This window comes from Ictalurus furcatus, chromosome 19 (assembly GCF_023375685.1).
Source record: "Ictalurus furcatus strain D&B chromosome 19, Billie_1.0, whole genome shotgun sequence".
Classification (NCBI taxonomy): Eukaryota; Metazoa; Chordata; class Actinopteri; order Siluriformes; family Ictaluridae; genus Ictalurus; species Ictalurus furcatus.
Genome location: NC_071273.1, coordinates 5424045 through 5442642, shown reverse-complemented (window position 1 = coordinate 5442642; position 18598 = coordinate 5424045). Strand labels below are relative to the sequence as shown.

Here is an 18598-nt window from a genome sequence, read left to right as displayed (position 1 = left end):
GTCGAGCAACTGACAGGGGCCACTCATGTACATACCCCTGTAAGACACACCAAACTGTGCGTTAACGTCATTCAGAAGTACTCTGTTGAATTTCTTTTACCAGTTCACTTAATGGAGTGTTTTTCTTAAACGGACCATTGTCCCACACAGTCAGCCCATACATTTGAGCTCCTACACTGCAAAAAATGACATCTTATCAAGTGGAAATACCTTGAATATAGTCAAATTTATCTACTATTTCCTATTATACGATTACAATAAGCCAAATATAAGATTATGAAACCTATTTCAGGCCATTTGTATTCATTTCAAGCTTGAAATAGTTCTTGCTCTATTCTGTTCATTTTAAACATTTATTTCTAGAAAGAAGCTAAATTAAGCTTGAAATGAGTAATAATGTCGAGAAATAGGTTTAATGATCTTATATTTGGTGTATTGTAATCTTTTAACAAGAAATACTAGATAAATTCGACTATATTCAAGATATTTTCACTTGCTAAAATGACATTGATAAGTTTCAGGCATGATCTCTGTGTCTCAATACTGTAGGTCTCTAGTTTGTTTCACGATGTACCAGAACCAAATTGTTTTGTGTTCGTGGAATGTGTTGTTTTGAGCATTCCTAATCACCCCGCCTTTTACCCTCACTCTCTCTCTCTCGGTTCTTCTTCTTCCTCTTAATATTATCTGGTAGACGTCTAGACTTTAGTTCTTATATTCCTCGAACCTATGTAATAGATGTTTTGATTTACCTGTGACTTGTTCCAACTGAAATTTATCTTTCTTTATCAGTATTTCTTGTGTGTGTATATCCTTTCTGTATCATTAAACTAAGAAGATTTTCACTGTCGATGTGACTACTTCCTGGGCCCAGATGAGAGGAAATCAGTTAGAGCAGCGTTCAAATTTTGGTTTCGGACAAAGAACAGACAGACGTTTTTTGCAGTGTAACACCAAACACTGAACATCTGGTCCAGGTATGTTGGGAGCTCAGAGAGAAATTGGGTGCCAGTAGGGCTGTCTGAGAAACAAAAAGTAAGACCATCCATATTTTTTTTTAGCTGTTTAACAAATCCTGAAATGAAACTAACAACAGGGCCATAACCAGGATCAATTTTAGCAAGACCCATGTTGCAGAAATGTGTCCACACATTTACCACAATGCTGAATGTGGACCATATAAATTGTTTATTTCTAAACTGCTTTGACTGTTTCATTTTATCTAGTTAAATATTTTGCTTGCGAATTACTGAAAATGTATGTTAAAAACACCCACAGCTAATATATGGTACATCAGCTATTGTTCCTTGCATAAACATAGCATATAACTGAAATATTTATATCATTGCTATCTCAGATGCATATCTCAGTATTGCAGTGTTAGGTCAGCGCCGGTTTTGGCCACCTTGGACGTCATTTCCCATTAGCCCTCACAGACTACTACAGATCATGTGACCCTTGATCATGCTCACCTGTTTTGTGTCTCCCCTTGTTTAGTGTCCCTATTTAAGTTGTGAGAGTTCTTTGTTAATTTTCTGTTGTCTATTCTGTGCTTCATGCTGTGTTCTCCCAGTTCCTGTTTCATATCTCTTGTATTGACTTGGTTAGTTTTGTTTGACTTTTATCTAATTTTTAAAAAAGCATTTTACATTTACATCCATCTCCACCAATATCTGACACATAGCTTCTTGTGAGAACTAAACTTTTTTCTTTTTTTTTTCTTGGCGGGGGTGATTTGGGTGATCCATAGACTCCAATTCACAGAACACACTGTGGCCTACAAACATGGCCACCACCACTAACTTGCTCCCAATCACCAGACTTCTGATCACACACACCCGTTCCCATTCTCACACTCACCCATGCACACTTTAAAAAGAGACTTTCATTCATTCTGAGTTTGTGACGTAAACACTTAGTTTTGTCTTGTGCATCTGACTTTACCAAGACTTTTTTCCGCTCTGCTGATTACAGTACTCTGGTTTTGGATTATTGCCTGGTTCTTGATTCTCATGTTTGTTTTGACTAGTTTGCTCTGTTTGTACATTGCCTGACCCAAAACTGTTTTTTTTTTTTTTTTTTTTTTTTAAATTAAAATATAAATTCTGCCATACATTTTGGATTGTTTGCTCTGCATTGCTGAACTGCACTTGCATCCATCCCATCTCTCATTTCCTGACACTTATAATCTAATTTCTAACTTCTAAACTATCTTTTATTAGTCATTTTCATCATCACTCCTTTAAGGACATATAAATGCAGTTTTTTTTTTTTTTTGTCTTTAGATGGTATCTAATTTGATCAGTTTTTATTGTATCATTGATAAATAAAATAAACGCTTCATAGTAGTGGATTTCTTTCTTTTTTTTTTTTTTTTACTGTGCAGTATGTACTTTGAAAAAGAAAGTGTTTTTTTATTTTATTTAAACAGACACACACACAACATGAGGAATGCTATGCAAGTACATGTGACCTTGGTGGGTGTTGAGTAAACACTACCTGTGTGTTGGGTACTCTGTTGAATTCATAGTCATTATAGTCCATTACAGTAGTGCACTCCTCCCTCAGATCATATGCACACAGGTGAGCTACTAACAGCTCAGTAGTGCTGTTCAAACACACACATACACACAGTCACCCAGAGTAAATACACATTTGTCAATCAGATACTCCACAGTGCTGAATGTCAAAACCTCATCGCATTGCATGCTGGTATTATTAAAATGAATAATTTATTATTAATTCAAACAGCCACAGAAATAAATAGTTGTGATGTCTGTAGTGTTTTGAAACACCAAATATAGCACCAACTTTTAGTGACCACTTCTAATTAGTGTTTAATGTTTACACACACACAGAAAATTACAGTGTTGTAGCACTGTAGTACTAATGTACATTGAGCCATAACTTCTCTCCTTACACTGTCATAATGCAACAAAATATTCAGTATGATCGTGTCTTTTACTACTATATATCAGTAAATTGTCATTTATATTATAATAATGAATTCCAAAGATAATTAATTAGTATTAAATTTTGAAATTTTTTTTGACATGACATCAGCCATCTCTGAAACAAAGTATTTTAATTTACTCTTCCTGTTCTTCCGGCCTGCCCACAGAAATCACTGAAATCTCTTTTAATTTCATTATCAGGTCCTCACATTACAGGAGTCACTCTTATCCAGTACAACGTCAAAACATCCTGTACTTTTTAAAATAGTGTATTTAGAATAGTGTATTTACAATGATGTTTCCAATGAGAATAGTTAGAAAAACTGCAGCTGCCACTTTCACTTTCTGTCATTTCTGTCTATGTGTTTTTTGTTTGTTTGTTTGTTTGTTTTTTCAAAGAGAACAAAAAATGTTCAGGTAAATCACCAGCCAATATAAAGCTGTGTAGAAAAGGTTACGCACTTCATCTGCAGGGTTACTGGCATGTTGATTGGAATGTGTTTACTAATGGGGATCCGATAGCTGTAGTTCCCTTTCCTGTGGAACACAGACAGGTTATGGTTTACTTTATGAGCGAACATAACTATTAAAATGACAATACATAAATAACACCTACCAGGAGTTCTTCTGGTCTATGTATTGGTGGTCTATAACCTGCTGGTTTTGAGTGATAAGGATCGACTTAATGGTTGTGTTTGTCCCTGTATTGAAAGTAGAAAATAAGTAATACAAAATAAAAATGAAATTGTGGTATAATTAAAATTATAATGTTGTTACAGTTAAACTTTGCTTCATATTGTGTCAGAATTTTGACATTGTCCATTAAACTCACAGTCACTGATGTGTCGTAACCATTCCCATGGTATATTAGCTGAAAAGACAAAAATAAATATTATTAAAAAGAAACAACATTGGTATGCTTCAGTGTTACAGCCGTATGCAGTATGAAGTATGACTCACCTGTCAGACTCTTTTTGGTATAAGAAAGTGTTTTTTGTAATCCTGGGTCAACAGTTGAGCTCGTTGTGATAGACATGTGTTTGGTTGATGCAGTATGTAGACAACAATAAACTTCATCCGAGAAAAACACGCTAGAGAAATCGACGTCTGGTGGCCAAGGGCCAGGGGAAGAAGTAGGGGTGACTGTGAAGGGAATAAACATAAATATATAAAATAGTTAAAATATTGCTCATATCATAAGAGTAGTGTTACTGGGGGCATTTATAAAAACAGAGAATGATAGTGCAGAGGGTAACTTTATTGTCTCACAATTCCAAGGTCCCTAGTTTAGAAGAAGAAGCCTTTATTTGTCACATATACATTCAAACATGCACATTACACTGAAATTCTTTATCTTTGCATATCCCAGCTTGATAGGAAGTTGGGGTCAGAGTGCAGGGTCAGCTATGATACAGCGCCCCTGGACCAAAAAGGTTTAAAGGCCCAACAGTTGCAGGTTAGCTTGAACCCTTGACCTTCTGATCAGTAACCCAGAGCCTTAACTGTTGAGCCACCACTCCCCAAGTGATCCCTGTGCCCAATCCCAAAAATGTGCCAGAAATGGATTCGAAGCAAAATTGCTCCTAGTTGTGAATGAGTGTGTGAACGTGTGTGTATGGTGGCCCTGCAATGGACTGGCATTCCCCCCCAGTATTCCCACCCAGTGCACCACCCCAATGCGCCTTGCATACATTGACAGACAGAGAAGTCCTCTACCAATTACCACGCTGAAGCAGATACTTAGCTCACTTTGTTTAATGGATGACTGGAAGTAGGGTAAAACTGAAAAGAGAGTCTGATACAATAATGTATGAATTTAATTACATTGAAGAAGGATTATATCACAGATATATTACTAGCGTATGTGTAGGTTTGCATACATGTATACGGAAACTAACATCTGAAACCTCTCACCTAGTTTCATGGCAGATCATCCAGGTTCACGTCCCAGAAGAACTAAATCAGCTTTCAGTGTAAGCTCTTCACTGTTTCAAACAATAATATTTTTTCCAAATCAGGGATTGTTCTGGAAAAACTTTTTTTTTTAAACAAAATTTAGTTTTTCTGCCAACAATACACTTTGAAATCTCTTTGAAATGAAGCACGTTCACTCATAAATAATAGGCCAGAAAAGCTTAGTACAGGCAACAACGATCAGAGACACTACTCCCAGAATAGACAAAGAGATTTGGAGTCATGTGCCATAGCAGAACTATGGTTACAGATTCTGAATGACTCCGGAGCTGCTGGCGATTTCATGAACCAAGCTACAGTGGAAAAACTGAACATCCCCATGTAACCACTTGAAAATTGAAAACCACAACATCCCCTGAAAATTCACACTATTGATGGTGGACTCATAGGAAACAGAACCATAAATCTTTGCACCAAACCCCTCCTTTTCAAAGCATGCACATTCCACCAGGAATACATCTCATTTCTAATCACCATCACCACCAAGTATTCCATCATTCTAGGATTTCCCTGGATGCACCTCCCTGACACACAAATCTCCTGGTTCGACAAAGAACTTATTCAGTAGTCATCCCATTGCATGGATCACTGCCTGCACATTCCCCACCTCTTGACTGCTTCAACTACAGTGGAAAGCCCTGGGACCAAAACTCCAACAAATATTCCCACAGAATATCTTGAATTCCAAGATGATTTAAGTAAAACCAAAGAGAGTGGTCACTCCCCGCATGACTGTGCATAGAGCTAATGCTTGGAACCACCCCACTTTGTAACCAAATTTACCCACTCTTCATGCCAGAGCAACAAATGATGAAGTAAATCCAACAGTTGTTGTAACAAGGGTACAATCGAACCCTCTACATCTTGTTCATCAGCAGGATTCTTTTTTGTGGGGAAACAAGGCCACTGACCATGTACTGATTACTAGGGACCAAATCATATTTTCATTTTACTGTGTTATATACTGTAAATAATGGTGTATGTGACAAATAAAAATCTTAAAACTTACATCTTGAATCACAGTAAAATACCACTACTCAGTGAAATTCACACTTGTCCCCTCAGTTCTGGAACAACTTCATTCAAAGATTTTCACAAAAGTCAATCTGCACAGTGCCTAGAACCTCCTTTGCATCAGGGAAAGTGATGAGTGGAAGATGGCCTTCACCTCTGGCCACTTCGAGTATTGCTTCATGCCATATGGACTTTCTTACTCCCCTTCATTCTTCCAGTGTCTCATCAGTGATGTCTTGAGGAACATGCTTGGAAAATTAGTTATAGCTTACATTGACAATATATTGATTGATCATGTTAAACAAGTCCTTGCATGCTTGCTTGAGAATTAGCTCTACAGTATGTAAAAGGAGAAAAGTGTGAATACCATGTGTGCACCATTTCCTTCCTTCCTTTTTTTTCTCACAGCATAACCCAAGAAGGGGGGGTTCTTAATAGCTTTCAAAACAGCGTTACTGTCAAAACGCAAGCGCACGCAGCGTGCTCTGAAGCCCGAAGGCGCATTTCCAGGTTTTGCATGTGACACTGATTTTGTTTACATTTTACACGTGTGTGGTTTGTTATGGTTTATGTCATGTCTCCTCCCCGTTATGTCATTGGTTGTGTCCTAATGTGTCTCGGGTGTTTATGTCCCCCCCGGTTACATTTGTTATTTAAACCCCTCAGGTGTCAATGTTTAGTGTGAAGTATTACGTGAATGTTTTCCATATTCCAAGCCGTTTGTTCCTCGTTTCATGTCTCATAGTTTTGATCTTGTTCTCACCCTCGTTATTGGACTCTGTTTTGCCTAGTTAATGCCGGTTTGCCAATCGCCCGAACTTTTACCTGTTTCTGACCACGCTATTGATTCACTTTTTGGATTTATCTGCCTGTTTCCTCATAAAAGCTCTTTACTGCACATGCATCCTGCATCGCCTCCTTCCAGGCATTACAGTTACTATGAATGCAGACTTTAATATGCTGAAAAAGACACACTATTAGCATCACATAAATATATAATTGGTTTCATTCTGCCCACGTTTTCCTACATTTTTCCTCCATTCTTTCGAATGTCCACTGAATAAAATAAAATATCAGATGCAGTGAGTGTACCTTCTACCATTATATACACATTTAAATGGCCATGTAATACAAAGCAATATGATTGCAATATGAAAGCAATATGATGGCAGTGTTTCGACTCAGGACAGCAATCATTTATTGCTATGGTCAAGCAACTGTTTGACGCCGTATACAACAGCACTTCACCTTCGCGCACTCGCTGAGAGTAGGCTAACGGTTGAGAGGCAGGAATTTGGCCAATAGTTGCTGCAAGCCTTTTATAATCGACCAATTGGTGTGTGCGAAGGCAGGAATTACAGAGAGGGGTTAAAGCAATGCAAACATGCGCACACATGATGCAGCATTAGACCATAAGCACATCATAATGAAACTAAAGCCGATTCCCAGACATTTTCTCAAATTTAGAAATCCTGGCCGGATGTTTTTTTAAGGTCTAAAAGAGAGGACATGTCCGGGAAAGAAGTATGTATTGTCACCCTAACAAAAGCATTTCAGAGAATAATTTGTGTTAAGTTCTATCAAATAAATTTATTTGCGCACGCACCGGGAGGTTGCTCATGTGAGCCACAACTGGCAAGAGAGAACCAGAACTATAATCAAGCAGCTGTCTAAATTGTGTTATATCAAAAGTTTCATTTCTTTGATTTTAAATGAAAAAGAATTGTAATCCTGATAGTATTTCCATTTTTTACAAAATGTACCTCTAATCTTATTACTTTGTTTTTTGACGTAACTGTAACGGATAACAGTTGCCTGTTTTTTGTATCCTGATTACGTAACACTGTTACATGTATTCCGTTACTGCCCAAGCCTGATAATAAGACATTAATAACAAGATTGAATGATGCAGACATTATTTCCCTACTGATATTAGTGAGAACAGAGATCAGTCGAGTGGGGAAATGATGATGACACTCCAGTCATTATAATATTTTTATCAAAACAACCTTTTTGGGTTTGCTACATTCCAGAAAGATCAGAATATCTATCAGAATATATTACAAAAATGTAACGCATTGTTGCTAGCAGTCTAAATGGGCTCCTTTTCTTTGTTGCTAAATGAACAAGAGAGAGAGAATGTTCTAAAAAAGACGAAAATGTGTTTCCTTTATCAAAGTCTTCTGTGTGGTTTTTGAGAAGTAGTTGGCATTTGCAGTTCTGAGTATCATCGTAAAACTTTCAGGCAAAGTATCTAAAAAACAAACAAACCCAAAAACCAAAAATGAAACGTTCCTCTCTATTGTCTATTTGTATCTATTCTCTATTTTTGCTATAACAGCACAGTGCACACAGTAGCTCCAGCTGTATTATGAAGAAAGGTTCGCATTAATGTGCTCATTCTAATGAGTAGTTGTTTCTATAGTAATTGTTCAAACACAGGGACTTTAGCTGCTCTGCATAAGCTAAGATGAATAACAAACAAAGAGAATGGTTGTTTATCACAACTATAACATGCACTCAGGCCCAGCGTCTGGGGGAGAAAACCAAAGAAAAAAAAGAAGATAACATCACACAGGCAAGACAGCAAATGGTGAAATTTCTGAAACTATTCATTTAAATGACATTTTATTTGTATAGCGCTTTTAGCAATGGACATTGTACCAAAGCAGCTTGATAGAACCATGTGGTCATATCACAGCCAAGCCAAGACTCAGTTTCCCAGGAGACACCTCTGACTACAAACATGGCCGCTGAGAACTACACTTCCCACAAACGCATGCGCTCACCTTCCCCGGAGTTCTAATCGCACACAGCTGCTTCCAATCACATACACACTCTTACTACAGCATTTAAGAGACTTTGGAAGCAAACAGACTTTGCAAAGTAATACATTCAGTAGACTTGTGCTCTGCCGTTTTGCCAACCTGTTTTCTAATGAGCTTTACCTTAGTGTATTTTGACCAGTGTTTCCGTACCCGACCTCGTTTTCTGCCTCACCTCGTTTTGTTTGCCTGATCGCCCGACCCCTGCCTGTTTTCACGACTACGAACTTTGTCTCACCCTTTGGATTATTCTGCCTGGAATCTTTCACCCGCAACTGCTTCCGTCTCCACCCTTGGAACGTGACACATACAGATTTTAAATGTGTGAATTTATGGGGGGCCAGTGGTGTCTCAGTGGTTAAGGCTGTGGGTTACTGATCAGAAGGTCGGGGGTTCAAGCCCCAGCACTGCCAAGCTGCCACTGTTGGGTCCTTGAGCAAGGCCCTTAACCCTCTCTGCTCCAGGGGAGCTGTATCATGGCTGACCCTGCGCTCTGACCCCAACATCCTAACATGCTGGCGTATGCAAAGAAAAGAATTTCACTGTGCATATGTATATGTGATTAATAAAGACTCATTATCCTTATTAATATTATCAAGGTAAAACTTTGAGAAGAACCAGACTCAAAAGGTCTGGGTAACAACAGATGAAACTAGAAGGACAGAGTGAAGAATCAACGAAGCAAGGTTGGATATGTTAATGCATTTACCACTTTTAGTGGGCTAATGTTAGCCTAGCGTTTCACTGTTTCCCCCAAAGGCTTAAGGCTAAAGTTTAAGGCTTTAATTTTTACTACCTCAATAAACTGCAGCTACTATGCGATGTGCCTCTGCTATGCTTATTTTAGACAAAAACATAAATCTAGGCAAGATTTATAGATCTGCACTGAATCTACACAGCCTACCTTTGCATGAAGAATTCCGCATTGAATCTACAGAAATCACCAACCTATACAATTGAAGTAGCTATTGAGTATGTACAACTTGTGCGCTGGTGTCAGTGTAACTCTGCACTTCACCACACTAGTTGGGGAAAAAGTAATCAAACTCAGTGGAGAACGTTTCTGTAGACAAATCTAATTTGTATGTTGATTTGTTTGCTTGGATTTTGTAAATGTTACAGAGAATTTTAGCTACTGAGCTATAAATTCGTGCTATGCAAATTTACTGTCCTTTCCCTCATGAATTAGCCCCTTGCATGCCATGTCTAATAGCTGCAGATGATGATAAGGTAGTACAGGGAAACAGAGGAGAGGGTCAGACAATAGAGGACAGGGGCGCCTCAGGCGAAACATGCACGGACATCTCAGATTCCAGCAGTGGTGTGGACAGTTTTAGTTTAAAAATAAGGGGGCTGGGGAGGGCGAGGCCCAATTAAATCGTTTTGACCCGGACCCCGGCTTAACTAATGCTTACACTCCTGCATACACTCACCAGTCACTTTAACAGGAACACCTGTACACCTGCTTATTTATGCACTTATCCAATCATCCAATCATGTGGCAGCAGCACAATGCATAACATCATGCAGATACAGTCAAGAGCCTCAGTGAATGTTCATATCAAACATCAGAATATGGAAAATGTGTGATCTCTATGACTTTAACCATGGCATGCTTGTTGGTACCAGATGGGCTGGTTTGAGTATTTCAGAAAGAAAGATTTTCACACACAACAGTCTCTAGAGTTTACACAGACTGGTGTGAAAAAGAAAAACATCCTGTGTGCAGGCTGAAACACCTTATTGATGAGAAAGATCACAGAAGAATGACCAGACTGGTTTGAACTGACAGGAAGTCTATAGTAACTCAAATAATCAGAAAAACATCTCAGAATGCACAACACAACAACCTCGAGGTGGATGAACTGCAACAGCCCAGAACAGCTACAACAGAAGACCACATAAGATTCCACTCCTGTCAGTCAAGAATCTGAGGCTTTCCACTGGACATTTGGAGACTAGAAAAAGAACAGGTGATTTTTTTTTTCTAATCTTCAACTGTCCAGTTTCAATGATACTGGACATGTGCCCATGATAGCCTTAGATTCCTGTTCTTGGCTGACAGGAGTGGAACCCGATGTGGTCTTCTGGTGTTGTAGCCCATCCACCTCAAGGTCGATGTTTTGTGCATGCTGAGATGTTTTTCTCCTCAGCATGGTTGTAAAGAGTAATTATATGAGTTACTATATCCTTCCTGTCAGCTCATACCAGTCTTGTTATTTTCCTCTGATCTCTCTTTTTTCTTAATTCTGATGTTTGATGTGAACATTAACTGAAGCTCTTGACCTGTATCTGTATGATGTTTTTGCATTGTGCTGTTGCCACATGATTGGCTGATTACATAATTGCATGAATGTGCAGGTGTACAGATGTTCCTAATAAAGTGGACAGCGAGCACAGGTGAGAACAGAAACTAACTTGTTTCTCGGATGTTCCATAGCATTAAATCTAACTATAAACATTTAAAATGTGTGACATGTTTAATTTATATATTAAACATTGCGATAATTGGGCGAGGAGAACACAGTCTGTCATGTGTTATTCCTTCCTTATCTACTCAATCCGAGCAATGCATTTGTATTCAGTTGCATGCCAATAGCAAAAATAAGTGCAAGTATTGCATCCGTAAAATTTTCTAGATAGCTTGGACGTAATACAGGATGTAAGCAACTGCAGGAGCTTTAGTAGGATATTTTTCCTCATATATGTCTCATCCTACGACTTTTATTGCTGCCCTTTGGCTTTCATTATAAGTGACATTTTGAGTGAACACGTTTTCGGTTTTTTTCTCAGTACAGGGAAATGTCATAACTCTTGTTCTTGGTAATCGCACATATGCTACAGATTTGCTGGTTAGAAAAAAGGCTGTATTATTCCTTTGAAGAGAAAAGCATATTGTAAATTATACTGACATTTTTTAAAAATAAAATGTCATTGGAAACACGGAAACCTTATTATCAAAGACATGTATTTGAAACCATTAAGACAAATATAGTTGAGACCAAAAGTTTACAGGTACATACACATAGTCTAAGACATCCCAACTCAGTTTTTCGCAACTCCACACATCACACTCTTGGGATCACTGTAACTTCTGGAAGACCAAGTTGCGACCAAGCTTTATCTTTCTGTCTGATGTGTTGACGTGTTGCTTCAGTATTTCAAGATAATTCTCCTTCTTCATGATGTCATCTATTTTCTGAAGTGCATCAATCCCTTTTCCAGCAGAATTCCCCCAGGACATCATGCTGCCAACCCCATGCTTCACAGTCGGAATGGTGTTCTTCAGATTAAAAACCTCACCCTTTTTCCTTCATACATAGCGCTGATCATAATGGACAAACAATTCATTTTGTTTCATTTGAACAGAGAGCATTCCTACAAAAGCCAGAATGCTGACGAAATGTATGTTAATGAAATGTGTGGAGTTGTGAAAAACTGAGATTGAAGATCTTTAGCCTAGGTATTTGTAAACGTTTGGCCTCAACTGTATCGACTATTTTGAAGAATGCAAGATTTAGAGACGATGCAACAGTTTGACTGTTGCTTTGATACACTTTATATGGTGATTTGTGTGTTCTATCTGTAAAGTGAACATTTATTTGAATTACAAATCAGTTTATTAAGTCTATATATTAGAAGTCACTATATTGTATATATAGCATTGTGTAGTGCAACATTAGAGGTGCAGTGTAGGTGGAACGCAGACCCCAACTCCATCCCCAAATCTGTGGTTCATTTGGTTCAGTGGTTCATTTTCAGTATCTCACTGCAGTACGGTAATCAAGATGACAAAACATAACTTTTTCTTACCTGTACTCGCCATAGTTGTAGTAGTATAGATTGGCTGCTCACTGGCATTACTACAAGGTTTCAGAAACAGAAAGGTCAAACAGATGAACATTCATGTTTGCAATGTAGTATGTACCATATGTATGCTATACATGCTAATATACAACATACAGGCTGTACAAAAATTGTTTAACGCCTAATGTACAGATATGAATGAAGAGGTGAATGGTGTTTATGATGACTGCACTCTACCTGAAACCAAAATCAATGTCTTCTCTTAATGTGAGCATGTAGAGTGTGGTGATACAGATGGCACTGGAACCATATGGATGGGAAAGAAAAACAAAACATACAGTACAAATGTCAATGTCAGTGCACTACTAAAATTCCTGTCTGGCTAAAATCAAATTAATATCGACTACTAGTAAAATGTTTGAGTACACTTAATTGAAGTTGGTTTTTATTTACGGTAAAATACATAAATCTGTCCATATACACTTATTAGTATGATCTTCTCAATGAGAATTTAGATGAAATTTTATTTTCCCTTGAATATTGTTTTTATATAGTGTAATGTTGTTGTTGTTTTTTAATTACCTTTAAACTTTTCTCTCTAAACTTCAACACTGTCATAAGTATATAATAGCAGGCACTACTACTACTACTACTACTACTACTACTACTACTACTACTACTACTACAATGCTTAATATATTTATGTTTTTGTTTTTTTTTTTCCAATAGTGATATTAACATATTTATCTTAACATTACCTTGTACTGCATCGTCAGTAAATCTTTTGGTTTGTGTTAAATATATACTAATGGAAAAGGACTCACCAAAAAGCCATAGTTACCACAAGCAGAATGATGGTTGCTTGGAATATTCTGTGCTGAAGGCAGTACCGGTATTTCTCACATACACACTCCTGACACAGAAACACCATATTTTTAGAATTGGTAAAACAGAACATAATTTATCAGGTAGTGCAGGAGTAGTAGGGTTTTTTGTTTGTTTGTTTGTTTGTTTTAACTTACTTTGCTAGTTTTTGGTGGTGAGGGCTTTTGGGGGGGAGTGACTCCTCTGTAAGAGAAATGTAAATAGGATTTAACTATACGTATGCGAGTAAAACAACAGACAAAAACAGACAAATCGAACAAAATTAATTGGCAATTAATCCAAAGGCTTATTTATTATGACTGCAAACACAATGATCAGGCATGTGAGAACAGAAAGTGTACAGCAAATAGGGTCAAAAAAATATTATTACATGTGTTTATACCATTTATTTACAATTTTATTTACATCTTTATTGGTCACAGCACAATGAATTTCTTTTCTTCGCATACCCCAGCATGTCAGGAAGTTGGGGTCAGAGCACAGGGTCAGCCATGATACGGCGTCCCTGGAGTAGAGAGGGTTAAGGGCCCTGCTCAAGGGCCCAACAGTGGCAGCTTGGCAGTGCCAGGGCTTGAACCCCCGACCTTCCGATCAGTAACCCAGGGCCTTAACCGCTAAGCCACCACTGTATTAGTTGTTATTGTTTATGGGAAACCAATATAAAATGTTATTCACACACACAAAAAAACATTTACCGTTTTTTATTTGCAGAGGTGCTTTTGGAGCGCATGCTCCCCAGGTTCTTCAGCTTGGCCAGGCGTGCGTTCCACACCTCAAGCTCCTCAATACGTGTCTCCAGGTTATCAGTAAGCTTGCAGAGCTCTTTCACAGCTCCCACGTTCTCCATAAAGATCTGTTCCTGTTAGGAATCCACACAGAAGTTCACCTCATCAGTTTGCGTCAAAATGGTCAACTTTACTTTATGTCACTTAATGTTTTAGTTTCACAAAATTATATAGTTTTAGTATAATAATAATAATAATAATAATAATAATAATAATAATAATAATAATAATAATAATAACAATGATATTAATAATAATAATAATATTTTAAAGCCTCACAATAATAATAAATATTATATTTATTTTATAGAGATTCTGTGCATATGCCATTTTGTTGTTAAAAAAAAAAAAAAAGATTTCATTGTGTCACGTGTGTTGATTTTTGTGAATACCATATCAACATCTATGGTTTAAGCCATTATTTTTGACCCCTTGCTACAATGATATGGAAGACTTTTCTGCTTGTTTACATAAAACAGCAGTTACACATAAAATTAGTGCCACAGAAAAGGCAATGCACTGAAGGGGAAAGGACATGGGATGTGAAAGAGGCATATTTGTAGCTCACTCTGAGCAAACTCTGATGTGAACTTTGACATGAGAAGTCATGAGCCTCTGTCTCTGTGCATCAATAAAAACCAAGTGACTTTCACATTAGTCAGTAAATAAATAAAGGAGGAGCTCAGCTCAGGTACTTACTTTGTCCACCATGAGGAAGTTGGGGATTTTCTGTCCGTCGGAGCACGTGACATCTCCTACTTCTTTCACCGCTGTGGGAAGCAGCTCCCTTACCTCCTGTGCTATAATCCCTGACAAAGACAAAAACAAAGCTTACTTTACAGTCAGAATCTATTGATGCATTATTCAAGATCACTATGTTCACAAAGCCAACAAATTAACCTTTTGGGAATAAATCAGATTAATTCTTAGCCATGTACCCTGTTATTGTGATTATCATGTATGACATAATCATGCTCTGCCATTTTGACCTTGAAGACTGCATAACCTTTTGTGATTATTATTATTTTGACCTCAGACTGTTTATTGGCATTGTTATTTGTGGTCTTGGTTTGTTTGTATTGTTATTAAACCTTCTGCACATGGATCTTCATACTTCATGGCGAATGTTAGATCGTGTCTATGTCCTGCCTCTAAAAATACAAAAGTAATTCAAACCACCTGAACTGAGGCTTCAATTGTAAAATAATAACCATTTATTAGCTCTTGTGCATATTCACTAAAATTTACATTAAAATCTCTTGGTTTTGAGAAGTGAACACATTTCATTTGATTAGTGATCAGAAGGCGCATGATACAATATTCAATCACAGTCAAATGTAATTTCATATAAAATGTGCCTGTAAACATCCTACTATTCCCAAATGGCCTGTATGCTATAATGTGTAAGACTACACACACCTGTTTCATGCACCTCGTTGATGCCCATCTTTGATGCAAACTCGGGTTTGTAGTCATATTCAACAATCCTCATCTGGGCTATTCTCCTCAGCTGTTCTGTTGAATCCACCTATGAAGGCATCAGAATCATCCACAAGCGCAATGATGGAGACCGTCCCACCTCCAGATTCATTTTAGTTTTGTGAAAGACTTCCAGGTAAATGACTGGTCCACTTGGGGATCGCTGAGTGTATTAAAGAACAGAAAGCATGTTGTGTATGTGAGATACTCACCTCTTTAATGTTCTCCTTCGCTCTGCTGTCAGAGGGGTGCATGACTGTGCCCATTATTTTGGCGTTTCCGCAAACTACCAGGGCCTCATCTGGGGAATCAGTGTTTATTCCCACCAGTCCCTGGCACACCAGTGAGTCTGGGGTCTGTCCTTTTATCCAAAGCGCCTCGCTGTCATTCTCAAACTGCCCGGGGTTCGAGGCCTTATGTAGATAAACATCAATGTGACAAACAATAATCCCAACATTTATGCAGTTACAGTCTGAATAATACTGTTACAGTGGTATAATATGGAAACATTGTGTTAGTTTCACTACTTGCCATTTGTCTCTAACTTGTGTAACAAAACCCAACGCAATGTGAATATGCATATTCTAAAGTTTGTATATGGTTTATTATTATTATTAGTAGTAGTAGTATCTTTAATAATAGTAATAATAATAATAATAATAATAATAATAATAATAATTCCTTAGATTTACATAGTGCTTTTCTAGGCACTCAAACCACTTTACATTGTATAGGGTGGGAATCCCCTCAACCACCACCAGTGTGTAGCATCCTCCTGGATGACGTGATGGCAGCCACATTGCGCCAGAATGCTCACCACACACCAGCTATTGGTGGAGAGGAGAGAGTGATGTAGCCAATTCAGAGATGGAGATCATTAGGGGGCCATGACAGATAAGGGCCAATGGGGGAATTTTTCATTATCACAGAGAGTCAGGACCTTGGTTTAACGTCTCACCCAAAAGACAGTGCTGTTTTCACAGCATAGTGTTCCTGTAACTGTACTGGGGCATTAGGATCCACACAGACCACAGGGTGAGCACCCCCTGCTGGCCTCACTAATACCACTTCCAGCGGCAACCTTAGTTTTCCCCAGGATGTCTCCCATCCAGGTACTTTTAAGACGTATTTACAGTTTTAGGATTGAATGCGGTTGTGCACTGACTTCATATGTGCACTTATGCAAAACGTACCCTGACAATGATTCTCTCAGATACGTTAGCAACCAGCAGGTAATTCTTCTCTTTGACTGTAGCATAAAGTCCCACCACCAGAAGGAAGTACCTGATCAATAAAAAAAAGTATCACAATCACCACACATAACATAAAGCTAAATTTCCCATTCTGTAAAATTCATATAGACCATTCACTGCTTTATAACATATCAGTGGCGACTGAAATGTCAAATCAAAAAATGTGCTAAAATCTAACAGAGCACTTGCTTTCAGTTTTGTGATCTCTATATTTGATTTGTGTGTGTTGTGTGTGTGTGTGTGTGTGTGTGTGTGTGTGTGTCACCTCTGGTCAGGATTGGGTTTGCCCTTCTTCCTCATGTTATTAGCAGTAGTCTCACTGAAGTGTAATCTTCCAAGCGTAATCTTGGTTATTTTATTTCCAGGCAAGTTTACTCTGAAAAAAGTATAAACTCATAAAATGGCCATATAAAAACATGAGCCTGTGATATATAGACATCTTAAATCACATCAGTAGAGAAGTCTAAAATGAACATTTACTGGACTGGCAGGAAGGGTTTTTTGCTGCGGTCTGACTGTGACTGCTCGATGGTGATGTGGTGGCTCTGAGCCTCAAGCTGAAAATAAAGTGAATTCAATGCACCGGTTTAAACTGGCATGTTTAAAAAACAACCAAAAAAAAAAACATTCTATGGAGGCAACCCAGAAATTTATTTTCACACAGAAATGAGTATTAGACATTAACCTTGATTCCGAAGACTTTCACTTGGAAGCCATCAAGAGGCATAGGACCTGCTGGTGTCTTCACATATTTGGGGTCTCCAGCCATCCCAATGTGTACTGTAACTTGGAAGTGGTTTTTCTTCTGGCACACGAATGCTTCATCAGCTGTCGAGTAGCTGAAACCTTTATCTGTGTCCACATGGTAACCTGGTGGCAGGCTGTGAAGTGCACGACCGATACAAAAAACATCATATTTAGTCAACTCTGTGCTAAAAGGAGCAGTACTTAGTGTTTGGGACTACATGCATAATTTTCCATATAAAGAGATGTACAGTTGAGGCAAAAAGTTTACATACTGTACACCTAGGCTATTACGATATTCATCAGTTTTTCATAGCACTACACATTTCATGTTAACATACATATGTTTTGATGAGTCAACTAGGGCTTTGTTCACATAACAGGTAAATTTAAAACAATCAGTTACAAACAGATTTATTTCAGCTTTGATTAACTATATCAGACTTCCAGTGGGGTTAAAAGTTTACATACACCACGCTGACTGTCTCTTTAAACAGTCTGGAAGTTTGGAAGATTCTGGCACCATACAAACACTGCATCATTCAGAAAAAGAGTCACAAATTTATTCCAAGTGATGAAAGAACCTAGGTTCAACTAAAGATTCAATTAACCCCAAGACAACAGCAAAGGAACTAATGAAGGAGTTTTAGGCATCAGGTACCAAACTATATACATCCACCATTAAGAGGGTCCTACATCACCATGGCCTAAAATTCTGTCATGTCAGGAATAAGTCCCTTCTCCAAGACTGGCATATCAAAGCCACACTGAAGTTTGCAGGTGATCACCGGCCTTTTGGAGGAGTGTTCTCTGGTCAGATGAAACACAAATGTAACTGTTTGGCCAAAATGATCAGCGCTATATATGGAGGAAAACCA

At 38.0% G+C, this 18598-nt stretch overlaps 1 protein-coding gene across 1 annotated transcript in view; it reads right to left on the bottom strand.

Annotated features, from left to right (window-relative positions):
- Positions 1–18598, bottom strand: part of LOC128623504 (myelin regulatory factor-like protein) — a 28268-nt gene that overhangs the window by 375 nt on the left and 9295 nt on the right. Inside the window, exons 8-25 of the mRNA XM_053650597.1 lie at positions 17662–17857; positions 17457–17533; positions 17242–17352; positions 16917–17007; positions 15936–16136; positions 15664–15772; positions 14944–15053; positions 14155–14318; positions 13597–13642; positions 13399–13487; positions 12812–12874; positions 12581–12630; positions 3915–4097; positions 3787–3825; positions 3571–3655; positions 3417–3491; positions 2500–2608; positions 1–37 (exon numbers count right to left, since the gene is read on the bottom strand). The exon at positions 1–37 is cut by the window's left edge and continues 38 nt beyond it. Of these exons, the coding sequence (XP_053506572.1) occupies positions 1–37; positions 2500–2608; positions 3417–3491; positions 3571–3655; positions 3787–3825; positions 3915–4097; positions 12581–12630; positions 12812–12874; positions 13399–13487; positions 13597–13642; positions 14155–14318; positions 14944–15053; positions 15664–15772; positions 15936–16136; positions 16917–17007; positions 17242–17352; positions 17457–17533; positions 17662–17857 (1835 nt within the window). The remainder of the gene's footprint in view (positions 38–2499; positions 2609–3416; positions 3492–3570; positions 3656–3786; positions 3826–3914; positions 4098–12580; positions 12631–12811; positions 12875–13398; positions 13488–13596; positions 13643–14154; positions 14319–14943; positions 15054–15663; positions 15773–15935; positions 16137–16916; positions 17008–17241; positions 17353–17456; positions 17534–17661; positions 17858–18598) is intronic.